At 41.7% G+C, this 26,447-nt stretch overlaps 2 protein-coding genes across 2 annotated transcripts in view; one reads left to right on the top strand and one right to left on the bottom strand.

The window, feature by feature from the left end:
- The window catches only part of LOC106092224 (uncharacterized), a 288,892-nt gene that overhangs the window by 216,455 nt on the left and 45,990 nt on the right, over nt 1-26,447 (bottom strand). The gene's annotated exons all lie outside the window — the stretch shown is intronic.
- LOC131997973 (sperm acrosomal protein FSA-ACR.1-like) lies at nt 8,709-24,992 on the top strand. Its single transcript, XM_059369916.1, has 4 exons — nt 8,709-8,766; nt 10,638-10,807; nt 15,960-16,431; nt 24,838-24,992. The coding sequence occupies exons 1-4, from the start codon at nt 8,709-8,711 to the stop codon at nt 24,990-24,992; spliced, it is 855 nt and encodes a 284-aa protein (XP_059225899.1).

A 26,447-nucleotide genomic window follows, 5' to 3' on the forward strand; every position in this document is an offset into this window, starting at 1 on the left:
TGCAACATTGTGGAACAGCGAAACAGTCGGTAGGACGGCGAAAATCCTATGGGGGGATTCAGATCGTGAAAAGATCTGAAGCTATTACTGAAAGGCAGCAAGAAGGAGGTCAGTATAGCTATTCGTATCATAATGGGACACTAAGGACTACGAGCTCACTTATGTAAAATCGGTGCGGCAAGTGATAGCATGTGTAGGGCATGTGGGGAAGATGATGAGACGTTGGAGCATTTTCTTTGTCATTGCCCGGCTTTCGCGTCCAACAGATACCGGTACTTAAGTGGAGACACAATATCAGACATGAACCAACTTAGGGGAGTGGCATTGAAAACAATTAAGGACTTTGTAAATAGAACGGAATTCCTAATTTAAAATTTTCTTTATATTGGGTTGCCCAAAATGTAATTACGGATTTTTCATATAGTCGGCGTTGACAAATTTTTTCACAGCTTGTGACTCTGTAATTGCATTCTTTCTTCTGTCAGTTATCAGCTGTTACTTTTAGCTTGCTTAAGAAAAAAAGTGTAAAAAAGTATATTTGATTAAAGTTCATTCTAAGTTTTATTAAAAATGCATTTACTTTCTTTTAAAAAATCCGCAATTACTTTTTGGGCAACCCAATAGTCTTTAGAGCGCACAACAAGCCGATTACTGGCTTAGGTGTATGTCCATAGTGGCATGGGGCAGATTAATATCTGCACCCTCTTTTCAACCTAACCTAACCTGCCCTCAACCATGGATCCCATGAGAAGTGTTCATGGAATAACTTTTTTTTACCCGCTTCCATAATATGTCGTTGGGGAAAATGAAAATTCAAATTGAAAAAATTATAAAAAATATGTAAAAATACGTTAAGTCCGGCGGGCTGATCTTTGGATACCCACCACCTCAATCCAGTTTTATCGAAATATGGTCCGATTTGGACTAAATTCGACGCGGATATTGACAGGTGTATTAAGTACAAGTCGTTGTTCAAGTTTCTAGAACAAAATAATCGTTCTTTTGGTAGCTATATCCAACTCTGGACCGATCTAGTCCAAATTGAAGAAGGATACTGGCTGGCCTAACACAACACACTTTCGCATACTTTGGCAAAATCGGACAATAAATGCGCCTTGTATGGGGCCAAGACTATAAATCGAGATATCGGTCTACATGGCAGCTGTATCCAAATCTGAACCGATCTGGTCCAAATTGAAGACGGATATTGAAGAGCCTAACACAACTCACTGACCCAAATTTCGGCGAAATCAGACGATAAATGCGCCTTTTATGGGCCGAAGAACTAAAATCGAGAGATCGGTCTATATGGCAGCTATACCAAAATCTTTTCCGATCTGATCCAAATAAAAGAAGGATGTCTACTGGCCTAACAAAACACATTGGTCCAAATTTTAGCAAAATCAGACAATAAATGCGCCTTTTATGGGCGGAAGAACTAAAATCGAGAGATCAGTCTATATCCAAATCTGGGCCGATCTAGGCCAAATTGAAGAAGGATGCGGACTGGCCTAACACAACTCACTGTCCCAAATTTTGGCAAAATCGCACAAAAAATGTGCCTTTTGTGGGCCTAAGAGCTTGAATCGGCTGATTGGTCTATATGGCAGCTAAATTCAAATCTGGACCGATCTGGACCAAATTGCAGAAAGATGTCGAGGTGTCTAACACAACTTACTCTCTCAAATGTCTGCGAAATTGGACAATAAATGAGCCTTTTATGCGCCGAAGACCTTAAATCAAGAGATCGGTCTACATGGCAGCTATATCCAAATCTGGACCGATCTGAGCCAAATTGGAAAAAGATTTCGGAGGGCCCAACACAACTTACTATCCCAAATTTCAGCAAAATCGGATAATAAATGTGGCTTTTTTGGGTTAAAGACTCAAAATCGGCGGATCGGCTATATCAAGATATATTTTGATATAGCCCATCTTCGAACTTTACCTGCTTATGGACAAAAAAGGAATCTGTGCAAAGTTTCAGCGTAATATCTCTATTTTTAAAGACTGTAGCGTGATTTCAACAAACAGACGGACGGATATGGCTTGAACATCTTAGATTTTTACGCTGATCAAGAATATATATACTTTATAAGGTCGAAAATGGATATTTCGATGTATTGCAAACGGAACGATAAAATTAATATACCCCCATCCTTCGGTGGTGGGTATAAAAACGAATAGGGATATCTCAATATTTTTATACCCTCCTCCATAGGATGGGGGTATACTAACTTCGTCATTCTGTTTGTAGCACCTCGAAATATGCGTCTAAGACCCCATAAGGAATATATATACTTGATCTTCATGATATTTTAAGTCGTTCTAGACATGGCAGTCCGTCTGTCCGTCCGTCCTTCCGTCTGTCTGTCGAAAGCACGCTAACTTTCGAAGGAGTAAATCTAAGCGCTTGAAATTTTGCACAAATACTTTTTGTAAATCGGTCCATGTTTTAATGTAGAGATCTTGACTTCATGACCCTCTAGACGGCGCAATTCTCATCCGATTTGGAAGAAATGTTGTACAACGGCTTAGACACATACGTGTCTAATATGGTCTGAATTGATCAATAACTTGATACAGCTTCCATATAAACCGATCTTCCGATTTTCCTTCTAGAACCCCTACAAGGCGCAATTCTTATCCGAATGAACTGAAATATTACACAATGACTTCTGCAATGTTCAGCATTCATTTATGGTCCTAAGCGGACTATAACTTGATATAGCTCCAATAGCTTAGCAGTTCGTATTCAATATTTTTTGTTTGCCTAAAAAGAGATACTGCGCATAGAACTCGACAATTGGGATCCATGGTGGAGGGTATATAAGATTCGGCCCGGCCGAACTAAGCACGCTCTTACTTGTTTTAAATTTTAAAGAGTTATCTCTATCCGTTCTCAAATGGTGTACTTTTTACTATTTTTTTTTTTTTTTTTTTTGAGACGGACAGTTCGTTTTTTGCGGTGTTGAATGCGGAATGATTAGGTTAGTATATCCCCATCCTATGGTGGTGGGTATAACAACATTGAGCTGGAATGCTGGTAATAGTTCTGAGGTTTTCTGCTAGGACATCCAGTGAATTGTTCAGCTTCAAGTAGCCTGTCTTCATCAAGAGCTTTGAAGGACATTGATTGCTTAGACCATTACCTCGTTGACCAGGTTCTTAGAGGCTGTATAAACCACAATCAAAGGAATAGTTGTATTAATTGTGGGCCTCATGATCAGTATCGCTTTCTCTATGGGTGGCCATAATAACAAATTCACTACGAATCCTGAGGAAGGAGGGTTTTGGACCCTTCTGCCTTACAGAGTCTTCTAAGGGGTATGTATTAGATATGCGCTAGGCCTAGATGTCTGAATGTAAACCCAGAGAAGACTAAGGTTTGCATGTTTACGAGCAAGACTACGACCAGTGGGATAGACCCAAAAAAAAATCTAGTAAAAAATATGCCATGTGAGAACGGGTAAATATATCTATTTGAGTTTAGGAATAGTTAGAGCGAAGTGTTAGCGAGATCGTGTGCAAAATGTCAAGGCTCTAGGTTGCCCGAGCGCCTTTTGGCAGGCCCTTAAATTTGGTCACCTCAGTATTTCGCAAATTTGTTGGGACTGCCAAATCTTTGTTTATGGTCCGATTTCCAATTTTTATATCCACCACCGTAGGATAGGGGGCATATTCATTTAGTCATTCCGTTTGCAACACATCGAAATATCAATTTCCGAACTTACACAGTATATATATTTCGGATCGTCATAAAATTCTAAGACGATTCGACGATGTCCGTGTGTCTGTCCATCTGTCCGCCTGTCCGTCCGTCTGTTGTAAACACTCTAAAGGCTTCAAAAACTTAGATATTGAGTTGAAATGTGGCACAAATACGTATTTTTGATGCAAGCTGGTTAAGTTTTTGTACGGGCCAAATCGGACCATATTTGGATATAGCTGCTATATAGACCGATTTTCCGAAAAAAGGTATAATGCCCTTAATAACTTAATTTTTCATCCGATGTCGCTGAAATTTGAAACAGTGAGTAGTTTCAGGCCTACCAACATCCGCCCCAAATATGGTTCACATCGGACTATATTTAGATATATCTGTCATATAGACTGATCTCCCGATAAAGGGTCTGAAGCCCATAAAAGCTTTATTTATTGCCCAATTTCGCTGAAATTAGAAATAGAGGGTTATTTTAAGCCATCTGATCTAAGTATGGTTCAGATCGGACAATATTTAGATATAGCTGTCATATAAACCGATCTCCCGATAAAGGGTCTGAAGCCCATAAAAGCTTTATTACAATATTTAACCGATTTCGCTGAAATTTGAAACAGTGAGTAGTTTTAGGCCAAATAATATAGGACCCATATATGATTCAGATCGGACTATATTTAGATATAGCTGTCATATAGACCGATATCCCGTTAAAAGGTCTGAAGCCCATAAAAGCTTTATTTTTTATTAAATTTTGCTGAAATTTAAAACAGTGAGTAGTTTTAGGCCTCTCAACTACGAACCTAAATAGGGTTCAGATCGGACTATATTTAGATATAGCTGTCATATAGACCGATATCCCGATAAAAGGTCTGAAGCCCATAAAAGCTTTATTTTTTATTAAATTTTGCTGAAATTTAAAACAGTGAGTAGTTTTAGGCCTCTCAACTTCGAACCTAAATAGGGTTCAGATCGGACTATATTTAGATATAGCTGCCATATACACCGATCTGCCGATAAAGGGTCTCAAATCCATAAAATCATTATTTTTTAACCGATTTCGCTGAAATTTGAAACAGTGAGTAGTTTTGAGCCTCCTAATATAGGACCCAAATATGGTTTAGATCGGAGTATATTCAGATATAGCTGCCGTATATACCGATCTACCGATAAAGGGTCTGAAGCCCATAAAAGCTTTATTTTTGATTTCGCTGAAACTTAAAACAGTGAGTACTGTTAGGCCTACCAACATCTGACCCAAATATGGTTCAGATCGGACTATCTTTAGATATAGCTGCCATATAGACCGATCTCCCGATAAAGGATCTGAAGCCCATAAAACATTATTTTTTATCCAATTTCACTGAAATTTGAAACAGTCAGTTGGTTTAAACCTCCTAAGATAGGACCCAAATATAGTTCATATCGGCCTATATTTAGATATAGCTGTCATATATACCGATGTGCCGATAAAGGGTCAGAAGGTGGTTTCCGAAGTTCGGCACGGCCGAACGTAATGCCTTTTTCCTTTTTTTTTTTGCTGTATAGTGCTTAAAACTCCCAACACAAAACTACGTTTGAGGTCTACAATATCTCGGGGGATATTCGACTTTTAATTTTAATTTTTTTTCAATATTTACCGAAATTTGCATTGATATGAGAGAAGTATCGCCTATTCCTAAATGAAATGTTCATGGGAAATTTTGTATACAGTTTGACCGAAACCGAGTATTTAGTTAGGGTTCCCCGGTAGCCTAGTTGGTAGCGTGCTTGGATTACCAGTGCAGCGGTCATGGGTTCGATTCCCGACAGAAGCCTTGATCTGTCGCTACTGTGGTATTACAATGGACTTAAAAAAATCTAAGTGAGTATGTAAAGGACTGCCACACTTACCTCACCTAGATCGAGACCTAGATGAGTAATTTGATTTTAGTTTTATCTTGACCTGTTACTAGTTTCTTGTCGATCTAGTCCCATTGTGCAATGTGGAATACCAGAGTCCAAGACTTCCCCAAGTCTTCAATTCTGCCTTTTCAATTGATATCAGGAGCTTCTTAGAAGCTATTCAGATTGCTTTTGATAGCAATCCATCCAATTGCTGGAACCAACATTTATTCACATAACTTCTTTAATTCAAAATTCCTTTCAAATTGAAGTGAATTTGATAACGAAGCTGAGAAAAGGCCTTGGTGAAATGTTTCTACTTTGCCCTATGATATTTACTTTATTATTGATATTAGATTGAAAACCATTAACACCAGCCCATATAAGCTTTCAAAAATTTCAATTATTGACCTTTACATTCACTCAGAGATTTGGCCATTTCCAAACCCTCATTTATCATTTTCAAGACTTACTTTAGCAATTGTGGCCTTCGTTATGCTTCAAGATTTTGATGGGTGCTAAATAAAAGATTTATTTTCCTTCGTTCCTTTTCTTTGATATAAAATTACCTTCAAAAATAGGCAATCATCTAAAAATTACTTAAATTTCACAACCTCATGGGTGAATTTCATAAAAAAGGTATTCTTTTGTGGAATGGAAGAGGGATAGAAATCGAAATCAAATTCAAATATTTAAGATTTTCCTTCTGTTGTCTGCCTTATCACTCACATCTCCATCACCCCACAAAAGCAGTAAAAACAACAATGACAGAAAGGTCCTTAAACCCAGCTGCACATACACACACAGTACAATGTGTAAATATATTGTGGTCAGGGTGGCCAACGAAAAATAAATCGAAAACTTTTAGAAGATTTTTCTAAAAAAAAAAGAAAAATCTTCTTAAATAGTATTGTAAAAACAAGTAAAAGCCTGCTAAGTTCGGCCGGGCCGAATCTTATATACCCCCCACCATGGATCGCATTTGTCGAGTTTTTAGGCAAATTTCAGCAAAATCGAATGAGAATTGCGCCCTCTAGAGGCTGAAGAAGTCAAGACCCAAGATCGGTCTATATGGCAGCTGTATCAAAACATGGACCAATTTTTCCCATTTACAATCCAACTGACCTACAGTAATAGAAAGTATTTGCGCAAAATTTCAAGCGGCTAGCGTGCTTTCGACAGACAGACGGACCGACGGACATGGCTAGATCGACTTAAAATGGCATGACGATCAAGAATATATATACTTTATGTGGTCTCAGACGCATATTACAAGGTGTCACAAATAGAGTGACGAAATTAGTATACCCCCATCCTATAGTGGAGGGTATTAAAACAGGTAAAAGCGTGCTAAGTTCGGCCGGCCGAATCTTGGGAACCCACCACCATGGATTCTGCTAAAATACAATAATTATATCTGGTTATAGACCGTTTTGGATCATATTTGGCACAGTGGATGAAATTCATAACAGAACACCGCATGCAAAATTTCAGCCAAATCGGATAACAACCGCGGCTTGTAGGAGATCAAGAAGTCAAATCCGGAGATAGGTTTGTATGGGAGCTGTATCAGTTTATCGATCGATTCAGACCGTACTGCTTACAGTTGTTGGAAGTCATAAAAGAACGTTATTGCTGTTGTAAGGGCTCAAGAAGTCAAATCGGGAGATCTGTAAGTACAGGGGCTAAATCAGGTTATAGACCGATTTGGCCTGTACTCGGCACAGTTGTAAAAAGTCATAACAGAAGACCACTTGCAAAATTTCAACCAAATCGGACAAAAATTATGGATTCCAGGGGCTAAGGAAGTCTAATCGGGATATCGGTTCACGTGGGAGCTATATCAGGTTATTGGCCGATTTGGACCGAACTAGGTTATTGGCCGATTTGGACCGAACACGTCTCCGAAAACCACAAAGCCAGCACCTCACATTTGTCCTTCAGACAATAGAGCCGCTGAGCCCGCGAATACTCTCAAGTGCTTTATGTCGGCGACTATCACCCCGTCATTTAGTACCGTATTCACGCCGTCAGTGAATCACGTCTCCGAGACCATCGTAGTCAACAGTTCGCCTTTGTCCTTCAGACATAAAAGCCGCTGAGACAGCGAATCCACCTATGTGGCATCTGTCCAAAACCATCACCCCGTGATTTAGTGCCGTATCCACGCCGTGAGTGAAACTAATTTCCGAGACCGACATAGCCAGCACTTCACCTTTGTCCTTCCGACATTTGAGCCGCTGAGCCCGCGCATACTCTCCCGTGCTTTTTGTCCGCTACCATTACCCCGTGATTTAGTAATGTATTCACGCCGTGAGTGAATCACGTCTCCGAGACCATCGTAGCCAGCAGTTCGCCTTTGTCCTTCAGACATAAAAGCCGCTGAGACAGCGAATCCACCTATGTGGCACCTGTCCACAACCATCACCCCGTGATTTAGTGCCGAATCCACGCCGTGAGTGAAACGAGTCTCCGAGACCGACATAGCCAGCACTTCAAATTTGTCCTTCCGACATTTGAGCCGCTGAGCCCGCGCATACTCTCAAGTGCTTTATGTCGGCGACTATCACCCCGTAATTTAGTACCGTATTCACGCCGTGAGTGAATCACGTATCCAAGACCATCGTAGCCAGCAGTTCGATTTTGTCTTTCAGACATAAGAGCCGCTGAGACCGCGAATACACCTACGTGGTATCTGTCCACAACCACCACCCCGTGAGTTAGTGCCATATCCACGCCGGGAGTGACCCACGTATCCGACACCAACGTAACCAGCACTTTGTCCTTCTAACATAAGAGCTGATGAGCCCGCGAATACACCAACGTGGCATCTGTCCACAAAAATCACCCCTTGATTTAGTGCCGTATCCCCGCCGTGAGTGAACCACGTCTCCAAGACCTTCGTAGACAGCAGTTCGCTTTTGTCCTTCAGACATAAAAGCTGCTGAGCACGCGAATACGACCACGTGCCTTCTGCCTTAGACCATCAGCCCGTGATTTAGTGCCATATTCACGCCGGGAGTGAACCACGTCTCCGAGACCATCGTAGCCAGTAGTTCGCCTTTGTCTTTCAGACATAAGAGCCGCTGAAACCGCGAATACACTGATGTGGCATTTGTCCACGACCACCACCTCCGTAAATTCCTGCCCTACCCACGCCGTGGGTGAGTCACGTCTCCGAGACACCCGTAGCCACCACCTCGCCTTTGTCCTTCAAATATAAGAGCATCTGAGTCCTCGAACGCATACGCGTGTCATAGGCCTGTAACCACCACACCGTGATTTGGTGTCTTATCCACGCTGGGAGAGAATCACGTCTCCGGGACTATATAGCCAGGACGCAGATCTCCGTCTGGAACTAATCGATAACACCTAGAATAAGTACTATTTTCCAAAATAAACCCCATTGAAATAAATATAAATCGCCTTTTCTCTCTCTGCCACTGACACAAATAAATTTCTGTGCCTGACCCTGCCATCGGTGAGCTGTACCCCAGCAGCCAGAAGTAAACTCTCTCTGTCACTGACACAAATAAATATCTGTAACTGACCCTGCCACCGGTGAGCTGTACCCCAGCAACCAGAGGTAAACTCGTCGTTAAAGTAATTGTGTGTGCAGAGGCCACCGTAGCGCAGAGGTTAGCATGTCCGCCTATGACGCTGAACGCCTGGGATCGAATCCTGGCGAGACCATAAGAAAAAATGTTCAGCGGTGGTTTTCCCCTAATAATGCTGGCAACATTTGTGAGGTAGTATGCCATGTAAAACTTCTCTCCAAAGAGGTATCGCACTGCGATTCGGACTCGGCCCCTTATCACTGAGTTTAAACTTGAATCGGGCTGCACTCATTGATATGTGAGAAGTTGGCCCCTGTTCCTTAGTGGAATGTTCATGGGCAAAATTTGCAATTTGCAAAGTAGTTTTTGGTAGTACATTAAGAACTAACTTAGAGAATTTAAAGTAGTAACGCAGTATACCACGGGGCCCTGTCTCGAAGAGCTCTGACTACCTGGGACTTTGAAATGTTATGATCTCGATAACAACTCAGCTCTAACCATAACCAAAGAGTTATCTCTATCCGTTCTCAAATGACACATTTTTTACTAATCTTTTTTGTTTTGCATCCAATCCCACTGTGGAACTTTTGATGATTATTGGGGGAAGGGGTAGACGCTCCATAACTTGATCCTAAATTTTAGTGCTAGATTTGCCCATTCTTCTTCTAAATATTTTTGTAAACCAATGTCATGATGGTTTTTTATGACAAATCGGTGGACTGAACGGTCCCCAGGAAATCGACACGACATTTTGAGGCTAAATTCTTATTCTACTCCAAATACTGATTAATTTCAGTCCCATGTTGCTACGATTACTACAATAATATCCATTTTGAGGCGAGCACCCTTTTCTCTGATAGCTTCCATAAGAGTCCCATATAGTCATGATTCAAATAAGCTGTTTTGGGGGCTAGCGGGGCTTCCTAAACACTTAACCCCAAAATTGTATGCGAGATTCGTGTGTCGGAGTTACTTTAATCAAACAACGATGTGGTTAAATTGGAGTTCAGGCTCTCCCTTCATTCGGATGTCAAAAACTCAGGTAGTTTTTTTCATGCTGGAGCAACAATTTCCTCTTAAAAAATTTCGGTAAATTCTGTAATTTTGCTTTAACCCTTCTTTTAATTCAAATCCATCCCAAATTGGGCAACTCCGGTTTTTTGGTACTCATTTATCCTTCATTTTCTAATGAAAACCATGAACCTTACGCTTCGTTAGATTTTCCTATTTGTTTTTTTTTGGAAATATTTCAGGTGAGCAACTGACGTATGTTATGGACCAACAAAATCCCCACCACTCCGTATATACTCAGCATTTATCTACATGAGAGACTATAACCATGGAAATGATGATGAAGTCAAAGCTGAACGAATCTCTGATTATGGGCTGATGAATGGCAGCCAGGCGTACAACAACCAGACTGAGGATGAAGAAAACCATAAATTTCTAATGACAACATAATCATTCACTTCAAACAGCCTCGTGTATGCTCCCATGCTCCCTGAGACCACAAGAACAGAATGAGCAGAAAATATGCGAGGAGGCTGTACAGAGAGGCGTAGAGAAAATGCAAGAGGGCCTCTGGTTGGGCGATTTGAAATATGAAAGTTTCATAAACTTCTTCAAATTTTATTGGGTTGCCCAAAAAGTAATTGCGGATTTTTTAAAAGAAAGTAAATGCATTTTTATTAAAACTTAGAATGAACTTTAATCAAATATCATTTTTTTACACTTTTTTTCTAAAGCAAGCTAAAAGTAACAGCTGATAACTGACAGAAGAAAGAATGCAATTACAGTGTCACAAGCTGTGAAAAAATTTGTCAACGCCGACTATATGAAAAATCTGCAACTACTTTTTGGGCAACCCAATATATCCACTCTAAGCCTTTCTACTCAAAACCATGGAACGTATTGTGGACACCATGATAAAAAGTAGGACATCCAGCGAACTGCTTAAATACAAACAGCATGCCTATGTCAAGGTAAGGTCTATGGAGACTACCCTGCACGAGGTTGTGCATAAAAAAGAAGAATCCTTCGATGTCAAGACGTACAAATTTGAGTTTCCGTTGACATCGAGGGGGCGGAGGGGAAGGGTCAATTTGCGGACCAACACATTGACCCAATCCTTAGAACAGTACCAGATGGCCGGGTCCTTAGAGACTAAATAAACCATATGCTAAGGAACAGGAGGACAAATTGCGGGTTCCATGACATAAATATAAGGAAGAAAATGGCACAGGGCTAGCCACAGGGAGCATTTTATGGCCACTCCTTTGAATTACCACCGTCATTAATTATGGATTCTGACCGCGGAGGGATTTGAACCCGTCTGCTATGCAGATGATGTTAGAATACTTCTTAAGGGTTAGGATGCGAACCAGCTATGCAGAAGGCCTGAAAAGATCTTGAATATGGCATATGACTGGGCTAGACACAGAGATCTCGAAGTCAACCAAAAGAAGACTGCAATCTCCCTGTTCACGAGGAAGACGAAGGTGGGTTTGACGCACCACGTTTCCTCAAAAAAACGATTTCGATATCTGCTAAGGTCAAATACTTATGAGTGATCCAGGCGTTCAGGCGGATATGCTAACCTCTACGCTAGGGGCCACAGAGAAATCCCCGAGAATTGTAAGGTGGACGAGCTTGTGAGACTAGGAACTACCCAACACATTCCAGGGATACTGAAATCTGTGGGAATGCATCTAGCAGCAGGTAAGCTAAGTTTTCTAGGATAGATGGTCACGAAAAGGGGCCTGTGAGCATTCCAAAACTATGTGGCCTAATCTAGACTTTAAGAGTTCTACCGTCACTGGCAAGAACAGACGTCTCAGTCATTGTGTCCGTCATAACAGGTCACTGTCTAATCGGAAAACATGCCGACAGACTAAGGGTTGCCAGCAACGACTTTTGCAGAAGCTGTGAGGACATCGAAGAAGAAGAGACTATAGAACACCTTCTGTGAGTGTGTACCGCACTAGCAGGCAGAAGGTGTTGCACTTTAGGTTCTCACTTCTTTGAGAACCTTGTCTGATGAAGCGGATGTGTACGTTCGCAAGTTATTGGTCTTTTTAAAGCCATCTGGATGGTTCGATGGTAGGAACTAGAAGGCATCTTCCTTCTTCTGATCCTGTGGTATAGCAACGGACGAAGACGTCTAATTCAGTATGATGGCAGACTGCCACTTAACCTAACCTAATGGCGAGGTTCCCTACCTCCACATATACAAATTGTGGTTAAAACAACAACAAAACTTAACTTAACTTAACAAAAATCTGATCTCAATTCTATTTGGTGTCATTTAAAGGCCATCCATAGGGCCTAAAGGGGGCCTTATAGGCTACTGTGTACATATACAGCCACCAATACCATCTGATTTGTGCGTTTAAAGCCTATACCAATCCTTTCGAATTTTGTATGTGTAGGATATTTTAAATATTCAATGTCACAGGATGTTGTATCATTGACATGGCTATAGATGCTATGGACAAGGCCAATATAGCAGACATGGCATGGACAAAAATAATTTTTGGCAAAACCTTTTGTTAGCCATATGACAAAAAAAAAATGGCAAACATTTTAAAGGGGATTTCTTTGCAAATCTCTTAAATTGATTTATTTGATCTTTTTTTGTTGTGTGATAAGTGTGACCCAGCAGTGATTGGAAAATAAAATAAGCATAAGGGTAAATGATAAGGATACGGAGATCTAAGGAACTTTCTTGTGTCACTCCCGAATTGTCAGTAAGGCGTCAGTACGTAACAAAAAATTATATCTCATTCTTAAAAAAATTCCTTAGATTTCATAACCTTTTCATTATTTTGGTTAATGCCAATAGAGATTTAAACTTGCCTTAAGCAAAAAGGACATTTGAAACTTGTGATATAATTAAAAAAAAAGAAAAAAACTTAGGTAACTGACAATAAAGGAAAAGTCCTTTAAGAAAAACTTGTTAAAAAGTTGCTTTCTTGCAAGAGACCACAAAACTACCGTTTTCCAATACAGTGAAAAAGGATATCACAAAGGATTGTGTATTGGATGGAGCGAAAGAAATTTATGCATGCATTCCTTTAAAGATTTAAAAACAATGAGATGAGAAAGGAAATCTCAGAAGAAAGGATAAGAGAAGACAGAAGCAAATAAAAACTTTTCAACATTTTCTTATGCCAAAGGAATAAAGGATGTGTAGAGCTTAAGGCACAAATTCCTTTAACTTAATTCCGTCGTATGCTTCTATCCCCTTTAGAAGCTAGACAATAGGAGGAAAATTAAATTTGAAATTTTATGCCACAAGCTGTGTATGTACTACGTACTTCCTTTTTTTTGGGATTTATGAAAGGATTTGAAGAACGAATATGTTGACATAAATGTTTTGTTGAGGACATAAAGTTGTTATGGAGAAAATGGTATGCTTCAATGTAAAATGAGGTTAAGCTAACAAAGATAATGGATAAAAATTAGAAAAGTTTGGAAAATGGGACAACTAAAAACGAGCTAAATTTAGTCATCTTGTTACAAAGAAAGCGGGATGTGATTGCGACTTCTATGGTCTCAAACAGTCATATCGGGTTTAGGGCTTTTAAGGAGGCCTATACCAGTGTAGGAGGAATACACCAGTCTCCGCCTATGACACCGAACGCCTGCATTCAAATCCTCGATGGTTATCCCCTTACTAGTGATGGCTGCATTTGTGAGGTATCCTGTCATGTTAAATCTTCTCTACCAAGTGGTGTCGCCATGCGGCATGCCGTTCAGACTCGGCATAAAAATGAGGCCATTTATCATTGAGCTCAAACTTTAATCGCATTGGTATGAGATAGGTATTCCCTTTTGCTTAGTGAAATGTTTATGGGATATTTAGTAGTATATCAGTGTTAAAACCATATCTTAATTAACACGGATGGTGTGGAAGTCATAACAGAAGTCCTTTCTGCCAAATGAGGTAAAAATTGAGGCTTCTAAGAGATTAAGAAGTCAAATCTGGGTTTTGGATTTTATAAGGGCTATAGCAGATCATAGACCGATTCGAATCATATTTGACCCGGATGTCCTAACAGAAGCCCTTGTGCTAAATTTCGATCGCATCGGGTGAAAATTGAGGTTTCTAGAGGCTCAAGAAGTTAAATGAAGGAATCGGCTATATGGCGGCTTTATCAGCATAAAACTGATTCGGCACAACCATCTGCAAAGTCATAACAGAAGTACTCGTGCCAAATGTCTGCCTTATTGATTAAAAATTGAGGTTTCTAGGCGCTCAAGAAGTTTAAACCGGGAATTGGTTTTTAAGGGGGCTATATATCAGTATAAAGACCGATTCGGATCATACTCGGCACGGATTTTGGAAGTCGGAACAGAAGTCCTTGCCCCCAATTAGATGAAAATCAAGGTCTCGAGGGGATCAAGAAGTCAAAACATGGATTTTGTTTACACGAAGGCCATATCCAAATTTGGACCGATGTGGCCCATTTGCAATGCCCACGACCTACATTGAAAAGATTTATCTGTGCAAAATTTCAAGGGGATATCTCCCTCGAACGCTATCATAATTTCAAAAGACGGACGGACAAGACTCAGAATATTAAAGCTGATGAGAATATATGACTTTATAGGGTCTCAGATAACCTAACCAATGGTAGGTAAAAGAAATATTTAATTTAAGAAACAGTCGAATTGACAGCTGATTTATCGACAACAATTTCTCCAACACCAGTTGATTCTTCACCAATAACAGATATCAAACCAACATCAGCTGACAAACCGATCTCATTTTTAAACACATGAGGTGACCCAATATTGATCCGCTTGCCATGATTACCACCACCACTGAACAACTCCGACTCCAAAAGTCCAACTCACACCTATGACCCATTTACAATCCCAATCGACCTGTATTAATACGAATAATTTCTGCAAAAACTAAAGTGTCTAGCTCTACTTATCGAAACTTGGCTAGCTTTCACAGACGGACTGACGGATAGACGGACAGGCTGATGGATTTGGCTACGTTGATCAATGTTTCGATGTGTTACAAAAAGAATGACGCAGAGGTTTGCATGTCCGCCTATGACGCTGAACGCCTGGGTTCGAATCCTGGCAAGACCATCCGAAAAAATTTTCAGCAGTGGCTTTCACCTAATAACGCTGGCAACATTTTTGAGGTAATATGCCATGTTAAACTTCTCTCCAAAGAGGTGTCGTACTGCGGCACGCCGTTCGGCCTCGGCTATAAACTTGAATCGGAGTACTCTCATTGATAGGTGAGAAGTTTGCCCAAGTTCCTTAGTGAAATGTTAATGGGCAAAATTTGCAATTTTACAAAAAGAATGACGAAGTTAGTATAGAACCATCCTATGGTAGAGGATAAAAAAATAGGGATATCCTACCGTAGGGAAGGGCCACTACTGCTAGGAGTCGACTGGGAATAAGGAATCTAGGAAGATGGCGATTAGGAACGAGGCGGCATGAAAGGGGAGAAAATTTCGATGCATAGAAACGTCGCGACTGGTGAGCGACATTTTAGGAAGGTGAAAAGAACCGTGACTGGGAAGGTAACGACTGGAAAGGTGACGACTGAAAAAGTGACAACTGGAACGTAGGTGGCATGGAACGAGATAATGAGGTGGTAAACAACTGAAAACGAGACGTTTGAAAATGAGGAAACCGGGAAGGGGAAGAGTGAGAGAAGGAGACGACTGGGAAGGGGAAGAGTGAGAGAAGGAGACGACTGGGAAGGGGAAGAGTGAGAGAAGGAGACGACTGGTAAGGAGACAACTGGTAAGGAGACGACTGGGAAGGAGACGACTGGGAAGGAGACGACTGGTAAGGAGACGACTGGTAAGGAGACGACTGGTAAGGAGACAACTGGGAAGGAGACGACTGGGAAGGAGACGACTGGTAGGGAGACGACTGGTAAGGAGACGACTGGTAAGGAGACGACTGGTAAGGAGACGACTGGTAAGGAGACGACTGGTAAGGAGACGACTGGTAAGGAGACGACTGGTAAGGAGACGACTGGTAAGGAGACGACTGGTAAGGAGACTACTGGTAAGGAGACGACTGGTAAGGAGACGACTGGTAAGGAGACGACTGGTAAGGAGACGACTGGTAAGGAGACGACTGGTAAGGAGACGACAGGTAAGGAGACGACTGGTAAGGAGACGACTGGTAAGGAGACGACTGGTAAGGAGACGACTGGTAAGGAGACGACTGGTAAGGAGACGACTGGTAAGGAGACGACTGGTAAGGAGACGACTGGTAAGGAGACGACTGGTAAGGAGAGGACTGGAAGGAGACGACTGGTAAGGAGACGACTGGTAAGGAGACGACTGGGAAGGAGACGACTGGTAAGGAGACGACTGGTAAGGAGACGACTGGTAAGGAGACGACTGGTAAGGAGACGACTGGTAAGGAGACGACTGGTAAGGAGACGACTGGTAAGGAGACGACTGGTAAGGAGACGACTGGTAAGGAGACGACTGGGAAGGAGACGACTGGGAAGGAGACCTGGTAAGGAGACGACTGGGAAGGAGACGACTGGGAAGGAGACGACTGGGAAGGAGACGACTGGGAAGGAGACGACTGGGAATGAGACGACTGGGAAGGAGACGACTGGGAAGGAGACGACTGGGAAGGAGACGACTGGGAAGGAGACGACTGGTAAGGAGACTACTGGTAAGGAGACGACTGGTAATGAGACGACTGGTAAGGAGACGACTGGTAAGGAGACGACAGGTAAGGAGACGACTGGTAAGGAGACGACTTGTAAGGAGACGACTGGGAAGGAGACGACTGGTAAGGAGACGACTGGGAAGGAGACGACTGGGAAGGAGACGACTGGGAAGGAGACGACTGGGAAGGAGACGACTGGGAAGGAGACGACTGGGAAGGAGACGACTGGGAAGGAGACGACTGGGAAGGAGACGACTGGGAAGGAGACGACTGGGAAGGAGACGACTGGGAAGGAGACGACTGGGAAGGAGACGACTGGGAAGGAGACGACTGGGAAGGAGACGACTGGGAAGGAGACGACTGGGAAGGAGACGACTGGGGAGGAGACGACTGGGAAGGAGACGACTGGGAAGGAGACGACTGGGAAGGAGACGACTGGGAAGGAGACGACTGGGAAGGAGACGACTGGGAAGGAGACGACTGGGAAGGAGACGACTGGGAAGGAGACGACTGGGAAGGAGACGACTGGGAAGGAGACGACTGGGAAGGAGACGACTGGGAAGGAGACGACTGGGAAGGAGACGACTGGGAAGGAGACGACTGGGAAGGAGGCGACTGGGAAGGAGACGACTGGGAAGGAGACGACTGGGAAGGAGACGACTGGGAAGGAGACGACTGGGAAGGAGACGACTGGGAAGGAGACGACTGGGAAGGAGACGACTGGGAAGGAGACGACTGGGAAGGAGACGACTGGGAAGGAGACGACTGGGAAGGAGACCACTGGGAAGGAGACGACTGGGAAGGAGACGACTGGGAAGGAGACGACTGGGAAGGAGACGACTGGGAAGGAGACGACTGGGAAGGAGACGACTGGGAAGGAGACGACTGGGAAGGAGACGACTGGGAAGGAGACGACTGGGAAGGAGACGACTGGGAAGGAGACGACTGGGAAGGAGACGACTGGGAAGGAGACGACTGGGAAGGAGACGACTGGGAAGGAGACGACTGGGAAGGAGACGACTGGGAAGGAGACGACTGGGAAGGAGACGACTGGGAAGGAGACGACTGGGAAGGAGACGACTGGGAAGGAGACGACTGGGAAGGAGACGACTGGGAAGGAGACGACTGGGAAGGAGACGACTGGGAAGGAGACGACTGGGAAGGAGACGACTGGGAAGGAGACGACTGGGAAGGAGACGACTGGGAAGGAGACGACTGGGAAGGAGACGACTGGGAAGGAGACGACTGGGAAGGAGACGACTGGGAAGGAGACGACTGGGAAGGAGACGACTGGGAAGGAGACGACTGGGAAGGAGACGACTGGGAAGGAGACGACTGGGAAGGAGACGACTGGGAAGGAGACGACTGGGAAGGAGACGACTGGGAAGGAGACGACTGGGAAGGAGACGACTGGGAAGGAGACGACTGGGAAGGAGACGACTGGGAAGGAGACGACTGGGAAGGAGACGACTGGGAAGGAGACGACTGGGAAGGAGACGACTGGGAAGGAGACGACTGGGAAGGAGACGACTGGGAAGGAGACGACTGGGAAGGAGACGACTGGGAAGGAGACGACTGGGAAGGAGGCGACTGGGAAGGAGACGACTGGGAAGGAGACGACTGGGAAGGAGACGACTGGGAAGGAGACGACTGGGAAGGAGACGACTGGGAAGGAGACGACTGGGAAGGAGACGACTGGGAAGGAGACGACTGGGAAGGAGACGACTGGGGAGGAGACGACTGGGAAGGAGACGACTGGGAAGGAGACGACTGGGAAGGAGACGACTGGGAAGGAGACGACTGGGAAGGAGACGACTGGGAAGGAGACGACTGGGAAGGAGACGACTGGGAAGGAGACGACTGGGAAGGAGACGACTGGGAAGGAGACGACTGGGAAGGAGACGACTGGGAAGGAGACGACTGGGAAGGAGACGACTGGGAAGGAGACGACTGGGAAGGAGACGACTGGGAAGGAGACGACTGGGAAGGAGACGACTGGGAAGGAGACGACTGGGAAGGAGACGACTGGGAAGGAGACGACTGGGAAGGAGACGACTGGGAAGGAGACGACTGGGAAGGAGACGACTGGGAAGGAGACGACTAGGAAGGAGACGACTAGGAAGGAGACGACTGGGAAGGAGACGACTAGTAAGGAGACGACTGGGAGGGAGGCGGGCTTTTCTGCATAGACATTAACATAGCCCCCCAAAAAATTATCTAAAGGCGTTAAATCGCAAGATCTAGGCGGTCAATTGACCGCTCCCGATCAAGAAATATAATATTCACCGAACTCCCCTCTCAATAATTCCATTAGTCAGTTTTGGAAAAATAAATTGGATATCATCTCACGATAGCGCTCATCATTCACAGTTACGTTACGACTCGCATAATCTTTGAAGAAGTACGGTCCAATGATGCCTCCAGCCCATAAAACGCACCAAACTGTGATTTTTTCTAGATGCATTGGTAGCTCTTTCAGTACTTCTGGCTGATCTTCACTCCAAAATCGACAATTCTGCTTATATACGTATCCAGTGAGCCAAAAATGAGTTTCGTCGCTCAATGGAAGAAGCGCTCGATAAACTTTCTTAACAGAGCTCGCATTTTGATAATAAAATTCAATAATTTGCAAGCTTTGTTCGTTTGTAAGACGATTCATGGTTAAATTATAGACCAAGCGGAAGATGTTTGACAGTCAAAATAAAATCAAACACGAAAAGTACATATCCAGTGATGCCAAAATTATAATAGCTAAAAAGTCGCCCTTTAAATGGTTCAACATCAGGATATTATGCAAGCCAACGCGTGGCATAGGTTAGCATGTCCGCATATGACACCGAAATGCGTGGGCTCAGATCCCAACATGAACATTAGAAAAATTTTCAAAGGTGGTTTTCCAATACTAAAGCTGGCTACATATGTGAGGTCTCCTGGCATGGTAAAACTTCTCTACAAAGTGGTGTCGCTATGCGGCACGCCTTTGGGACTTGGGAGGCTCCATATCATTGAGTTTAAATTTTTAATGAAGAGGATCAAAAATATATGTACTTTATGGGGTCGCAAATCTTTATTTCGAGATGTTACAAACCTATGATTCTGGATATAAAAATATTTATGCTTTTTTAATACATAAATTCATATCGCCTTAAGGAAATAATCCTTTCAAATGACTTCATGCCTTGACAGCAAAAAAGAAAGCCTCAGCATAATGGGACAAGAAAGTGCCTTTGTATCGAAACGAATTTTTAAAATCCCTGTCTCAGCGATAAAATTGAAAATTTCCATGGTATGGCGAGTAACAAAGAGACTCACTAACCACACACACACATACACACACACACTGACTACATAAAAAGCATATTTTTGCCTTTCGCCAGCATAGAGTGTATTTACATTTGCTGACATATGTCTATTCTCAAAGGCTTTCATATGCTTGTGTGCATGTGTTCGTGTGTGTCTTCATAGCTGCCCGTACATGAGTATTTGAGTGCATAAGATTAAATATTACCTTTATTACGTTTTGTGCTACACAAAAGAACAATTTCGCGAGAAAAGGAAAGCAAGACGAATATACGATTGTATGTGCATTTAAGTGAACACTTGCCAAAGTGCAAGAGCAAGAAGCTGCTCCGGAGCGCATATTAAAGCTTGTGTTGACTGTAAAGTGATTTCATTATTTATTTTACGATATGGGAATAAAATATTCTGCACATGTCTTTGTTTTCCTTGGCAAATGCAAAGAAAGAAAAAGAATAGCAGAAAATCGTGTAGCGGATTTCATTTATTGCAGCATTTTCACTTCACTTACTCAACAGATGATGAAAGAAAACTAGGTAATTAAGGAAATATTTTTAATTTATTTTAATATTGCTTGCCGTTGGATGCCATATTTTTGTATTATATTTTTTACACCCATCACCATAGGTGAGGGGGCATATTCATTAAGTCATTCTGTTTGTAAATATTCGTCTAGCACCTCATAAAGTATAAATATTCTTGATCGACATGACATTTAAAGACGATCTAGGCATGTCCGCCCGTCCGGAACTCTGTCGAAAGCAAGATAACTTTCGAAGGAAGAAAGCTAGCCGCTTGAAATTTTGCACAAATACTTCTTTTTAGAGTAGGTCTGTTGCGATTGTAAATGGGAAATGTCGGTCCATGTTTTGATATAGCTGTCATATAACATATCTTGGATTTTAACTTCTTGAGCCACTAGAGGGCGCAATTCTCATCCGATTTGGCTAAAACTTTGTTTGAGGTGTTTTGTTATGATTTCCAATAACTGTGCTAAGTATGGTTCAAATCGGGTCATAACCGCATATAGCTGTCATATAAACCAATCTGGGTTCTTGACTTAACTTGAGCTTCTAGAGGGCGCAATTCTCATCCGATTTGATTGAAATTTGGCATGACGTGTTTTTTTATGAATTCCAACTACTGTGCTTATTATGGATAAATCGGTCCATAACCTAACAAAGTTGCCGTATAAACTGATCTTGAATCTTGACTTCTTGAGCCACTAGAGGGCGCAATTCCTATCCGATTTGACTGAAATTTGGATCTTAACTTCTTGAGCCACTAGAGGGCGCAAATCTCACCCGATTTGACTGAAATTTGGCATGACGTATTTCGTTAGGACTTCCAACAACTGCGTAAAGTATAGTTCAAATCGTTCCATAACCTAATTTAGCTGTCATATAAACCGATCTGGGATTTTGACCTCTAGAGGGCGTAATTATTATCCAATTTGACGGAAATTTTGTACAACCTTTCTTCCATGTCCTTCAACACACGAGTCAAATATCTGAAAATCTGAATCGGTCTATGCCTGATATAGCTCCCATATAAACTGATCTCCCTATAGTACTTCTTGAGCCTCTAAAGGGCGCAATTCTTATACGAACTGGCTGAAATTTTTCACAATGACTATGATCTTCAACATTCAATTCAATTATGGTCCGAATCGGATCATAACTTGATATAGCTTCAATATCATAGCAATTCTTATACTTTATCCTTTGTTTGCACCACCATTAGAAAACGCGTATATTCATTTAGTCACTCCGTTTTCAACACATCGAAATATTCATATCCGACCCTACAAAGTATATATATTTCGGATCGTCGTAAAGGTCTAAGGCGATTTAGCGCTGTCCGTGTGTCTGTCCGTCCGTCTGTTGTAGTCATTCTACTGCCTTCAAAAATTAAGATATTGAGCTGAAATGTGGCACAGATACGTCTTTAAGCTGAACGCAGGTTAAGTTATTGAATGGGCCAAATCGGACCATATTTGGATATAGCTGCAATATAAGTTTGAAATAGTGATGTGGTTAAAGCTTCCCGACATTTGACTCACATATGGTTGATATCGGATTATATTTAGATATAGCTGCCATATAGACCGATCTGCCTGTTAAGGGTCTGAAACCCATAAGAGCTGCATTTATTACCCGATTTCGGCCTCCCAATATTCGACCTAAATATGGTTAAGATCGGACGATAGTTAGATATAGCTTCCACGTGAACGCATCTGCCGGTTAAGGGTCTGAAGATCATAAAAGCATTATTTATTACACGATTTCGTTGAAATTTGAAAAAGTGAGCTGGTTTCAGCCACCCGACTGCCGACTCAAATGTGGCTAAAATCTTAAATATAAAATTCAATTTATGTTTGATATAGACTCAAAAACAGCTGAACCGATTACCTTGAAATTTTCACGTATTGTGTAGGTTGGTCTGGAAGGAAACATAGGCTATATAATTTTTTGATATCGGGAGAGGGGCGCACCCTCCCCCTTACCCCAAAAGTACTACCCAAAAATAAAAGTGGAGCGATCGGGACAATATGGGATTAGAATGAATGGTATTCAAGAGTAGAATACGAATTTCATAATAAAAGTTTGTCCAAGTACCTAGCCGCCCCATCCCCAAAACCCCTTAAAATAGGTTTATTTCACGATCATGTCAATATGGGACCCAAATGAAAGGTATTCGGGAGTAGATTACGAATATGGTCAGGAAGAAGAAATATGCTTTAAAATTTTTTGATATCGGAAGGGGGCGTACCCTTCCCGTTACCCCAAAAATACCACCCAAAATCTCAAAGACAATGTGGATATCAAATGAAAGGTATTGAAGAGTAGAATACGAATATGGTATTAAAAATTGGGTCCAAGTACCCAGGAAGTCGCCCTAACCACAAAATGTCTAAAAACAGAAAAATTTGTCGTCCATATGAATATTGGTCTTAAATGAAAGGTATTTGGGAGTAGATTACGAATCTGGCATACAAAATCAGATCGAAGTATAGGGGGTCACCCCACCCCCTTAAAACCCCCCAAATGGGCATATGACCCATCATGACTTATGACTTGACTTGTGACATGACTTGAGAAGAATTTTTTACATGAACTTTTTACATTTTCATGACATGGTATGGTACTTCGCAAATGTCGCCAGCATTAAGTGGCGATAACCTCCGCTTTAAATTTTGGATTTGAACGCAGGCGTTCAGCGTCATAGACGGACATAGGCTACAGTAGCACGATATCCATATTCAGGGCGAAGTGTCCCCACTCTAAATAGATATTAGAGAGTTAAAGAAGGCGCAGAGGAACGGGCCCTGTCCAGCTAGTCAGACTTTATAGATAAGCTGCCATACCGACCAATCTTTTAATTTAGGGTCTTAATCCCATAAAAAGCGGATTTATTGCTTGACTTCGGTAAAACTCATACTGGAATATGGGTTCGCGGGACCCGAATAAAATATGTTCAAGACCAGCCCATCTATAGATGTAACTATGGATATGGTAGGGGAGTAATAAAAAAGGATGATTAATATATCTATGGTGGTGGGCATCCGGCACTGCCGAACTTAACACTTTTTATACCCTACACCACCGCTGTGGTACGGGTTATTATAAGTTTGTGCATTTGTTTGCAACGCTAAGAAGCATAAGAGCTAGATCCATTGATAAGTATACCGATGGACCCAGAATCACTTTCTGATTCGATTGAGCCATGTCCGTCTGTGAGTCCATGTATTCTTGTAATCAAGCTAAAGGTCGTACTTGTTGTCCAATCGTCACGAAATTTTGCAAATGTCACTTTTTTAGCTCAAGGACAAACGCTGTCTATTTTTAGTAAAAATCGGTTCAGATTCAGATATAGCTCCCATATATATGTATCGCCCGATTTGCGATCTAATGCGCGTAATTACTAAAATTTTCAACCGATCTGCACAAAATTTGGCACGGCTTGTTTTGTTACTAATCTTAAGATATCCACTAAATTTCATCCAAATCGGTTAAGATTTACATATAGATTTACATATATATTTATCACCCGATTTACACTTTAATGGCAGTAGTAACCACAATTTTCACCGGATCTGCACAAAATTTGACTAGAATCGTTTTGTTGCAGATCTTAACATATGTGCACGATTTCTTCAAAATCGGTTCAGATTTAGATACAGCTCCCATGTATATATATCGCCCAATTTGAACTTAAATGGCCGTAGTTACTACAATTTTCATCCAATCTGCACAAAATTTGGCATGAATCGTTTTGTTGCCGATCTTAATACATTTGCAAGATTTCATCAATATCGGTATATAATTTTAGGGTATCATATAGTCGACTCTGTCCTACTTTTGCCTTTCCTTACTGAGTTTAATGGTTTTTGCATTCTCTTCCTTTAATTTTAAGTAAAGGTTTATTAATTATACAGATTAACCTTATCTGACAGCTCTTATTTACAGTATGCTACTTAAATGTGCTGGTTTATGAGCCGCATGGAACAACACATCCCTTCACTTCATTGATAGATTCTGTATAACCTCTTGTTGTTCTTGGCTACAGGAAAATTCCTCTATGAAACAGGGGGAACTTTGCCTTAATCAATCAGTCCTGTTCGTTTCAATATTAGCCCAATAATATGTGTCCTCTTTTTTTTTGGTTTCCTCTTAATTGTTATATCATTTCTAATTTTCACCTCAAAAGGCTATACCAACACAAGTCACTTAGGTAAACAAGAAGCTGAGAAAGCAGGCAGTTGCTTAGGCATACATAAATACATTTCAATATGTCCCACAGCTATGACAAAACCCACCAACAACAAAAAACTAATGGAACGATGGAAAAGGCAAGAAAATTAACACACCTGCCAACATACCTCAATCTAATAAATTTTAATGGGGAAGATTTTACTTCTTTTTTGTTATTGACAATGTTTATACAACTTATACAAGAGTGTGTATGTGTGTAAACCTGTGGTGGTAGTAACGTGTGAAATTTCTAGTCTGTTACTGCATTAACGAGAAACACACAAAGCACAAAGTCCATAGCAGAAAGGAGGCGATGTGGAAGGAGCAGAGATTCAACAAAGTTGTTGTACTCTGCAGTCTTACTCTCCGGCTCAACAACATGGCATAGTGGCTCTCTCTCTCTCTCTCATTCACTCTTTATCAAAATGTTTGTACAAGACCATGCTGTTGGCTTGTCAGTACAACAGGTTTTTCGCATGATTTCATGGGTACAGTTTGTGTGCATGTTGTGGGAACAGTTGGTTATATCTCTCTCTCTCTCTCTCTCTCTCCAGCACTTTCGTTTTTGGGGGGTATGTCTTTCCCTTATTACAGATGATTGTCATTTTATTAAAAACGTTTGTTGTTGTTATCGTTTCCCTTGTTTGTGCTGCTGTCATTCAACGACCTTAACTACATATCGACCCCCCTGGTCATTGTTTAAGAGAAAGTAAAATAATACTTTAACCTGTAGGTAAATAAAATCAAACTTTTTCATCACCTTACTGCGTGTGGCAGGAAAATGGTATATTTATTGTATGTGAGAGTGTTTTTACATGTGCTAGAGGTTTTTTGCATAAATGCTGCGGAACTAATGACATAAAAAAAAAGATTAAAGAAAAGGAAATTGTTTTCCGGTTGTGTTTATAAATATGTATTTGGTGAAGTACCATAGTGCGTATGATGTTTTGTTATGCCGAATATGTATCATACGCATCGAGAAGCATTAATATAAAATTTAATTGGCATACAGACTAGAGTTCTGCACAAGACAACACTAGTATGCAACGGCATCTTTTTTTATACCCTTTACCATATTATTGTAAATTTGAAGGATATCTAATTCAGTAGTTAGATATTAGAAATCGGTTCACAAAGGTCTTTGCAAATGACCAAATTCGAGGTTAGCCTCGGTAAAAAATAAAAAAAAAAAATTAATTTGTAAGTCTTATATTCCTACAACAATTACAGATATTTGACACAAAATGCATGCATGTGTTTTGTAGGGCTTCAAAAAAACACATTCCAACCACGAAAGAAACAATAAGAATTTTTGGACATCGTACCCCATTTCGCAGCGCGAGCCAAAATTGGTAAGGGATGACTTAAACAGAGGGTCCACGAGAGGGTCCAGGCTTTCTAGGGAAATTTTGTGTATCGTCTAACAAACACATCCACTTCATACATTTAAAATTTCATAAAGATATGTCCATTCATTCCAAAATGACAGATTGAGTTTCACATCTTTCAAGTCATCCGAATGCGTGATTTGGCGAGAATGTATAGGAAAATTGCTGAGATGTCAAC

Source organism: Stomoxys calcitrans, chromosome 5, assembly GCF_963082655.1.
Source record: "Stomoxys calcitrans chromosome 5, idStoCalc2.1, whole genome shotgun sequence".
Taxonomy (NCBI): domain Eukaryota; kingdom Metazoa; phylum Arthropoda; class Insecta; order Diptera; family Muscidae; genus Stomoxys; species Stomoxys calcitrans.